This window comes from Macrobrachium nipponense, chromosome 16 (assembly GCF_015104395.2).
Source record: "Macrobrachium nipponense isolate FS-2020 chromosome 16, ASM1510439v2, whole genome shotgun sequence".
Taxonomy (NCBI): Eukaryota; Metazoa; Arthropoda; class Malacostraca; order Decapoda; family Palaemonidae; genus Macrobrachium; species Macrobrachium nipponense.
This window is the reverse complement of record NC_087209.1, coordinates 90,849,521-90,860,147: the sequence shown is the minus strand read 5'-3', so window position 1 is coordinate 90,860,147 and position 10,627 is coordinate 90,849,521. Positions and strand designations below refer to the sequence as shown.

The 10,627-nt window shown below is 32.8% G+C and overlaps 1 protein-coding gene across 1 annotated transcript; it reads right to left on the bottom strand.

The window, feature by feature from the left end:
* Positions 1-1,348: 1,348 nt before the first annotated feature.
* On the bottom strand, positions 1,349-2,113 carry LOC135195400 (dnaJ protein homolog 1-like). The gene has a single exon (XM_064221656.1). The coding sequence runs from the start codon at positions 2,111-2,113 to the stop codon at positions 1,349-1,351; it is 765 nt and encodes a 254-aa protein (XP_064077726.1).
* Positions 2,114-10,627: the final 8,514 nt, after the last annotated feature.

Genomic DNA, 10,627 nt, shown 5'->3' with positions numbered 1-10,627 from the left:
TCATTTTTTTATCACCAGTTCGAATTTGATTTATAAATTGAATGTTATATTCCCATCTAGCATTTTATCCATACTATCATTTAAAAATATGAAAATGTCTCTATCATTATAATTGGAAACAATGACGGACGACGAAAAGGTAGATTTTGGATTAAAAAAAGAATTTTTAATAAAGTTTTATTTTGATTTGAATTCAACTAGTTTGACTTTGATATGAATAATAATCCTTTTCTAAATATTAAAAAGGCCAAGTTAACTCTTTTTCATAAACTTGTAAAAATTTTCGAAAAAACCTCTTTTGACCCATTTTGTCATTTTTTTATCACCAGTTCGAATTTGATTTATAAATTGAATGTTATATTCCCAACTAGCATTTTGTCCATACTATCATTTAAAAATATGATAACGTCTCTATCATTGTTATTGGAGCAATGACGGATGACGAAAGGGGGGATTTTGGACTTAAACTTTTTTTGGACTATTTTGTCATTTTTTATCACCAGTTGGTCTTTGATTTATAAATTGAATTTTATATTCCCAACTAACATTTTGTTCCTACTATCATATAAAAATATGAAAATGTCTCTATCGTTGTTATTGGAGCAATCTCTCTCTCTCTCTCTCTTCAGTAATCAGCATTTCTTGGTATAAAAATAAATACATGTATATCTTTTTATATATATATTTATTATGATAAGGCAAAAATATCAAACTCTTCTGTCTCATTATTATTTTTATAAAAAAAAACTAATGTCTAAAAGTCTCAGGACGTGTTAAAATTGATTTAAAAAAAAAAGGAACAAGAATTTTCTCACGAGCAAGTAGAAAGAGGGAATTATTAGTTTTTCGATCCTTTAAGACTCTCTGGTGTTTGGGAACGTGATAAATTTCATTATTATTATTATTATTTTAAATAATAATAATGATGCATTAACGACTATCGGCAATAATTTGAAAAGATTATTTCTGACGTTTTCTATCAATAAATCTGGAATTTGGATGTCAAAATGAACAATGATATTACCCTTTCTGGAAGGGTTGTCAAGAAAAGGTAGACCATATCCTGAGAGTATCTTCTTCGTCTGAGGTGTGATAATTATATTTTTGACATCGAGTGTAACCCTTTGGCCTTCCAGAGTAGGGACAGACACGCTGGTACCACACCAGGCGTCTCTGATGGGGATTTTGACCGAATAGATCAAATTAGTACCGTCTCTCTTAAATGCCGGGTGAGGCTTTTCCCTAATAACGAAAATGATATCAGCCGGGACCTTGCCAGGCGACTCGTCTCCCATTCTTTCGAATTTGATCTCAAAACCATCCTTTGTACCGGGCATAATGTTAATGCTCAATATTTTCTCTTCTCTCTTGGTGGTATATTTTCATCATCGCTAAACACACTCCGCGTGATTTTCATCTTTTTGATCACTCCTTGAGCTATTTCTTCGAGAGTCACGTACAGGTCCCGGTAGATTGGAGGATCCTGATGATGATGATGATGATGATGATGATGATGATGATGATGCCTTCCCCCCCTGTGATAGTGTTTGTGATTACAGTTGAAACCTCCCATTCGATGCCTACCAATGCCTCTCCACATCATATGAATATCATCATCATCATCATCATCATCGTCGTCGTCAGAGTTATTAAAGAAGTGATTAAAATTACCGTGGGTGCCGAAGAACTGATGGAAAATGTCGTCCATTGGACCGCTATTAGTAGTAGTGGTAGATGTATATGTAAAGCGAGTTTTGGGATCGCTAGTAGTAGAGGTATATGTAAAGCGAGTTTTGGGATTGCTAGTAGTAGAGGTATATGTAAAGCGAGTTTTGGGATCGCTAGTAGAGGTATATGTGAAGCGAGTTTTATTATTACCCTCCTTAGGTACCTCCTCATCCTTCATTTTACCTTTCACATGTTGATCGTAACACTCCCGCTTTTTCACATCGCTCAATATTTCATAAGCTTGCGAGATGGCTTTAAACCTTTCCTCTGCATCCGATGATTTATTTTTATCTGGATGGTATCTAAGTGCCATTTTTCGGTAAGCTCTTTTAATATCTTCCATTGAAGCATCTTGGGAGATACCTAGGATCTTGTAATAGTCCATGCTGATGATGAACTAAGTTTGGTTGGCTGCGCTAATGCGCATTTTATATTCAACAACGCTGAATGAATTATCTGGGAGCTATATACTACAAGTAGTCGCTAATCATTTCTCTATCATAAGTCTTTTCAAAAGAATTAATAACTGGCGTATTCTTTATTCAAAAGTCATTTTAAAAAGTTTAAGTAGTCGCAACAAGGATTGGGGAAACCAGTTCTCTATTCAAATAGTTTTTTCAAAAAGGATTAATAACTGCATTCTTTATTCAGGAGTTATATCTATATATATATATATGTAAAAATCATTTCTCTATCACAAGTCTTTTTAAAATGATTAATAAATGCATTCTTCATTCAAAAGTCATTTTTATTTTTGATAAATATAAAATTCTTCATGGAAAACTTATTACGACTTGCTCGGCCTGTATACACTAACTAACTAACCTACCTAGACTATCGATCCTTAACGATTCCTATAGAAGCCTAGTGAGGGTAGCCAGTATCGATCGATCTTTGCCTAATTTTACCCCGAAAAGTATGGATAAGTATGTGTGCGTTCTTACTGTAACATATATAATCAATCTTGCAAAATAGCGCAGAAGTAGTATTGAAGCAGAGAAGTATTGTTGTTGTTATGAGAATTAGAGATATCATCATTAAGATGTTAATTTAACAAGCATCATTCCTTTTCAATGTCAAGCCTATACACACTTTAGATATACTAGCAAAATAGGACTACTGCACTGCTGCTGCATCATTATTATGACAGATCGCGTGTTTCTTTAGTGCAAAGCAAGCAAGTCTGTGTAGAGAGTATCAGGGAGCTATATACTACATATATATAAATTAAAAGAGACAACCAAATATATTCCCCCTTTGGATTTATTCTTAATCAGAGTAATGGATATTAATAGAGTTTTATGTTTTGTTTGTATAAAATTTTTTGGAAATACCAGTGCTAGCTCCTAGCTAAGGAGGGTTGCATTCTTTATTCAAAAGTCATTTTAAAAAGTTTAAGTAGTCGCTAATCATTTCTCTATCATAAGTCTTTTCAAAAGAATTAATAACTGGCGTATTCTTTATTCAAAAGTCTTTTCAAAAAGTTTAAGTAGTCATCGCAAGGTTTGAGAAAATAATTTATCTATTTAAATAGTCTTTTCAAAAAGGATTAATAATTGTATTCTTCATTCAGGAGTTATATATCTATATAAATATATATATATGTGTGTGTGTAAAAATTATTTCTCTATCATAAGTCTTTTCAAGAGAATTAATAACTGGCGTATTCTTTATTCAAAAGTCATTTTAAAAAGTTTAAGTAGTCGCAACAAGGATTGGGAAAACCATTTCTCTATTCAAATAGTTTTGTCAAAAAGGATTAATAACTGCATTCTTTATTCAGGAGTTATATCTATATTATATATATATATATGTAAAAATCATTTCTCTATCATAAGTTTTTTCAAAAAGATTAATAACTATTCTTTATTCAAAAGTCATTTTAAAAAGTTTAAGAAGTCGCAACAAGGATTGGGAAAACCATTTCTCTATTCAAATAGTTTTTTCAAAAAAGGATTAATAACTGCATTCTTTATTCAGGAGTTATATCTATATATATATATGTAAAAATCATTTCTCTATCATAAGTTTTTCAAAAAGATTAATAACTATTCTTTATTCAAAAAGTCATTTTAAAAAGTTTAAGTAGTTGCAAGGAGTAATCTCGTCTGCATCGTTGCAGATTATAAAATTGTTAATAATTGCAAGTTGAATAGTCAGTCAATCATTCACCTTTATTTAACAACAAGTCGAAAGTCTCTAACACAATACCATATAGGCTAAGTTTATGAAAAGGTTGTTAGAAATGAATAAAAAAAAAGTAAACTTTCATTCTAGGTTTACATATACCCGTCGATCAAATTCAGGTTTTTCAAAAGAATAATAACTGTATTCTTCATTCAAAAGTTATTTGTAAATAGTCGCAAGGAGTAATCTCATCTGCATCGTTGCGGTTTATAAAATTGTTTTCATAATAGTAATAATAATATCTATATATATATATATCTATATATATATTAGATGAAAAGGTTTTAGGAATACTGAAAATGTTATTTTCAATATAGTTACAGAGCATGGACCTATTAGTATCGACCACAGCACAATTGAATTTATACATTTGGCTAGGAATATTTTTACTAAACAGCTATTGGTGATATATTGGGGATAGTATAGGATTTTTTTAATATAATAATAATAAAGATAGGATAGGAAACAATACCAAATATTTTTAGAATGTTAAGGCTCTTTTTAATCATTCTAGAAATTTGATAAAGAATTTTTAAAAGTTCATTACTGTTCTAGTTTGTCCATAAAGGTGCCTCCAGGAACTCGTCATTCTTTTATATAGACTTTTAAGTATTGTTTTGTTTTTCTCATATCACTTGATATAGTGAAAATAAACCACATGGTACAGAGTGGACCATGTACAATCACTGTATACCACCATTTAGCTCATTATAACGCATCCTCCTGACATCGGAGTAGAAAAGGTCTTTAGCTCCGTTTATCACCAACAACAAGTCGAGCCGTCTGATGCTCATCATCTCCGATGCTATTCATGTAATAATGCATCCTTATTATTATTATTATTTTTAATAATGATAATACTAATAATATCTCTTGTTTACTAATTGTTCAAAAATAGTATATTATTTAGCTTTAAATCATGATAGAATTTTAGCCTAAATATAGGTATTTAAACTTAATTTACCAGCAGTTTTATAACTTTAACATAACTGTTCGTTTTTCCTACCCATTAGACCTAAAAGGCCATTTTACTTAATAGTTACAACATATATATAATATATATATATATATATATATATATATATATATATATATATATATATATATATATATATATATATATGTGTGTATATATATATATATATATATATATATATATATATATATATATATATATATATATATATATATATATATATACATATATTACTAATAAGATAAATTAGAATTCAATGCTGGTCGTGTTTTTTTGTTCTTTCCTCGATTTACTTTGGGTGGTCTGGTCTGTGGAATCTTGCCGGCCAAGTTCAAATCTTTCAACTAAAACAATGAAGATGGATGCATATTAGGATAAACATATAAAAAAATCAAACACCTTCACAGTAACCCATGAAATATGTGAAAATTCCGAAGAATCTGATTTTTGCGGCAATTTGGAGGTATATGTGTCTAGTATAAAAAAAAAAAAAAGATACAAGTTAGATCGTCTCATGGGCGGGCAACATATTTTCTCGGCTCCCATATCACAACAGTAATGCCCAAATCTTAGAAAAATGTTTTTACAAAACATCGAAATACTTCAGTCCCATCTCAAAATCTCGAATAGTTCGGTTGCTATGGCCGTTCAATTTTTTATTGCTGTGAGATTTAATAATATTTCTTTCTTTCTGTATCTGGCAAACGGTCATTCATAGGAAAGAAGTTCATAAAGAAAACGATGTAAAGTATCAAAATAGGTACACTACGCAGCAAATCTCGTGTGACCCGATTTCAGTAATTTTGGTTCGAAAAGTGACTAACTGGCAAACTCTTACCTTCTTCACATTTCTAATGACGCTAAATTGCAACGGCGAAACATTTTGCAACTTCACTCAAAAAAAGGTACAGTTCACTAAGCATAGTTTTTAAAGTAGAATGCTATATTTTTATCAAATATCAGCAAGATCATTATAAAACATCAACACCTTAAACTTGTTAATATGGCAAATCTGAAAAGACGCAAATGCTTAATAATTTTGACTTTTTAGCCACCATAGTAATGTATTTAACGTAATGAAGGTATCGGAGATATAATTGTGGGCGTGGTCTAACCAGACGTCAACTGTAGTCATCTGTTAAACATGGTTGGAGCTACCCTAAAGCCGCCGGAAACGTGCTTTCCCCCAACCCCCAACAAACTCGGAGTACTATAGTTGAGCTGCATCTCGCCAGATTTAAAAAAAAAAATTAAAAAAAAAAAAAAAATTAGACATAGCCAATCGTCTTAACATCAGCAAGACAACTGGATATAGTTGGCTAAAAACGATACAATAAAGGAGAAGGATTGAAAAGCACAACCGCAGAAAACGAAGTGTTAATTAACTTTATAACCGACGAGCATCCGGTTTCATCATCACTTTCAGTGGAACGATAAGAAACCCGTATATAAATGTCAGTTGACACTGCAAGACGTCCGTTTCGAGAAGCTGGTCTTCTAAGTAGAAAACCTGCAGTCCAGCCTCTACTTAAACTCATAAGGACCATTGCCTAGGTTTGAGCTCGAATATCTGTCCAAGAGCGAACAGTTTTGGGATAATGTTTTATTATTTGACGAGAAGACGTTTTGCAACGACAGCAGAGAAGACTGCACTGTGACGTCCAGTAAAAACCATATCTTGAGATTTACTTAAATATTCGTTATTCCCAACTGGTGAGAGTGCATTATGTCCTGCCAATTGTTTAGATGACTTAGTTTGCCTCCCATTGCCTTACCCGTAGACCAATTGCACTTCGCCCTTCTCGATTATATCATTCATATTAACCCTGTAGGCCTATGAAGAAAATACTAACAGAAGTATACCACACCAAGACTGTGGAGGAATTTCACAAATCCTGCTTTATGGTCTGGTAGACACCCTTTATAAGTTAAAAAGATTTGAGCAACTTGTTGCTATCAGAAGAATATAACCAATAGCATAGTCCTAGACTCGAGAGCCATATTATTATTATTATTATTATTATTATTATTATTATTATTATTATTATTATTTTATTTTATTTTTTTTTTTTTTTTTTTTTTTTTTTTTTTTTTTTTTTTTTTGCTCTTTCACAGTCCGCCAATTCGACTGGGTGGTATTTATAGTGTGGGGTTCCGGGTTGCATCCTGCCTCCTTAGGAGTCCATCACTTTTCTTACTATGTGCGCCGTTCTAGGATCACATCTTCTGCATGAGTCCTGGAGCTACTTCGCGTCTAGTTTTTCTAGATTCCTTTTTCAGGATCTTGGGATCGTGCCTAGTGCTCCTATGATTATGGGTACGATTTCCACTGGCATATCCCATATCCTTCTTATTCTGGTACTTAAGTGGGATGTTCCAACGCCTACTTAAGGTGCACATTGACTCTCATAGGGGTGTTAGCCATCGTACAGGCGTACCTTTAAGCAAAAAAAAAAAAAAAGTGCAATGTCTTTTTTAGAACAAATTTTTTATATTATTGTCCGTCGTCTTTTAAACCATTGTTTTTACAGAAGATATGTAGACGATACCTTTGTTCTCTTAAAAGTATCACCAAAACATTAATTTAACTATGGAATTGGAGGAAGATAATTGTTTACCTTTTTTAGATGTTTTAATCACGAGAGTTAATTCTGTTTTTACTACTGCAGTTTACAGAATGAAAACGTATGCAGGTCTTGCGAGTAATTTTTACAGTGGTTGTGAAATCAGTTTTAAATTGAATACCATTTATACTTCAGTGTATAGGGCTCTTAGATACTCGCCCAGTTGGGTCATATTTCATGAGGATGATTGAATTTTTAGCTACTTTCTTTCAACAAAATTCATTCGCCAGGATCTAGTTTTTAGAATTGTCAACAAACTTTAACTAATTATTTTCTTTTTCCTGCCACACCGGTTTTAAATGTTCCAAAATAACTTAAGTATGCTTCAATCCCTTATATTTTTAACCCCAAATTTTCTCAGAAACTGAAACAAATTATTGAAACAGAAATACCTTGCATTAATCTAAAATTGATATCAAATAACCCCAGAAAAATTGACTCCTTGTTTGCCTTCAAGGACCGTCTGGAGCCCTTCATGGGATCCAATGTGGCCTATAAGTTTACATGCCCAGGATGTCCTGGTACTTATACTGGATCAACCAGAAGGTTGCTGCAGATGCGTTATTGCAGTCACTTATGGTTTAGTTTTAGAACGGGGCAAATTAAGATTAAGCAGACCAGAACATTCGAATATAAAAAAAATCACGCTATCAATTGTAAAATTGAGGTCAAGAAGCAGCACTTTACCATATTTGGGTATTCGCTAAGGTTGCAGATTATCTGATTACCTAGTCATTATATATCAAAAGACTCGTTCCAATCATTAAACGGTGGTTACTCTTCTGCTCAACTGTATCTGGCACAGTCGTCTTAGGGGTTTGTGTTCCTTCTTTAGTCACTCTGTCTTCTTCCGTTGTACCGAAGGTTGGTGTAACATCAGTTGTTTTTACTTTGCTTCTTTTTTAATGTTTTTTAATTGTCATTTTAAGAATCCTGTGTGTTGTAGTGATTTTAATGTTATTTACTCTGTCATTTTGCAGACTGATGATGCACATAGTCATGTGCGAAACGTTTCCACAACAATAAATCTTCTTTTAAGCATCTATGTGTCTTCGGCTTTCTTGAATTGTTGTTTAAGGATCATACTGTAGATATAAGAGATCATCCATTGACATATGGAAAATTTGTTTGAATTTAAATTAACCATAACCATGAAATATCAGTCCTACTGCCTAATGACCTTAAGATCATTAAGGAAAAAAAATATTCATGCAGAGCTGCTCGTTTAAGGTAAACAAGTCCCGATGTCCACAACAGCCATCGTCCTTTCTTCTCTTCTTACCATATTTCCGGCCAGGAGGTGTTACTTTGAACAAGGGGCTATGCTGGTAATCACTCATATAAACTGAACTAACCACTACAGTGCAATATTTATTATGATCTCCTGTTATACCTCCATTCGTGTCTTCCGAATGGGATCTCATTTCAGCTTCACGTTGACAGAGTTCGATTCTCGGGCATTCCACTGAGAGGTGAGAGATGTGTATGTCTGGTGATGGAAGTTCACTCTCACGTGGTTCGGAAGTCACGTAAAGCCGTTGGTCCCGTTGCTGAAATAACCACTGGTTCCATGCAACGTCAAAACACCATACAAACAAAACATTCTGGCCTTCGACATTCCTAGGTGTAGGATGCCTTGCGAATTATCCCCATCTAGATTTGTTTACCTTACAATTAATTATGATTATGGAAATTATAATTTATTAATTTATCTATAACTATTACTTTTTTCCAATCACTTCTTCTTTGGAAGACATTTACCAAGCTCATTGTTATTCAACTTTCCACATAATTTTTGCAAAGCAGAAAGATTATTATTACATCAGCATTAATAATAATATTAATAAAGCCTACATTATTTCGTTATTTTCGTTTTATTGGATTCTCGTTTTACCATGCATTCTCTGCTACAACTTACGTCACACTTAATGGTAATTGATATACATAAAAGTTTCGGAGTATTCCAGTACCCTTGCAGTCTCCCCTTTCCAACTGAATAGGTTTTATCTTCATAATCATTCACCTTTATGTCCCATATGACTGAATCATTGTAACCCTTTCGTCTCCTCACTTTAGGACCACGTTCCACGTTCATGATTAACCAGACTCTAATTGTTTATATTGTGCCCTGAAAATATATTCAGATTCCCATTTATTTGCTAATCAATTTTGCATTCGATTATTGAGTGGTTGTTCCGATAGAATTACACTTAATGACAAATCCAATCGCTGCCAGCCATACAAATCTATAGGGTCAGTGTTTTCCATTTGGTTTTAATTATGAGATAAGTAAATCACATTTGCGAACTTTCATTAACGATGTTTCCAGTGCATCTCCAATCTTTCCACTCAAATGGAAAAGAGGAACGGGCAAGAGAAGCTTACTATTGCCCTCAATTGTGCCTCCGAGCTAAGTAACGGGGCCTAAGTCTTACGTAACGTGACTGTCCTTTTAATCTAAACCACTCAAACGATTTTCTCATCATTTAAGTCCTCGTAATTTGTAGATTGCTAACTCAAAGCCGTCTTAACATACAGAGGGTTCGTTCCTGCTTCTACATCTACAATGCTTTCTTCTTTCATTTCCTGATTCTTTTGAATCTCCTAAAGTAATATGTAAGTTTCTTTACAGGGCAAACCACAATGGCACTTATGGATAAATACAAAAAAACTGAAATAATTGAAACTATAACTCTTGAAAATACAAATAATTCACTATGAGTGTTTTTAGCAGTTATGTTGTAAGCCTTTGACCTTTTCGTCTTTAGGTTCAATGCAATGCTCCACAGTCGGGTAATTAGGGGGTACATAATTTACAACTTGTGGTTTAAGAGGAAAGCGACCTTTCCTGGAAAACTGACTGGTTTCACACACAACACACATACACACACACACATATATACACACAGATATATATATATATATATATATATATATATATATATATATATATATATATATTATATATATATATATATATATATTATGTCTTTAAAAGCATAGACTTTAAATTGAGTAGAACGAGAATGCAACCGGTCTGTTTCCGAGAAAGTTCGTTTGCCTCTAAAACCCAAAAGTTGTAAATTATGTATCTACAATTAGCCAACTGTGG

Bases quoted from the DNA above. Each gene is read 5' to 3' on its own strand.
- LOC135195400 (XM_064221656.1), bottom strand. From the start codon at position 2,113: ATGGACTATTACAAGATCCTAGGTATCTCCCAAGATGCTTCAATGGAA.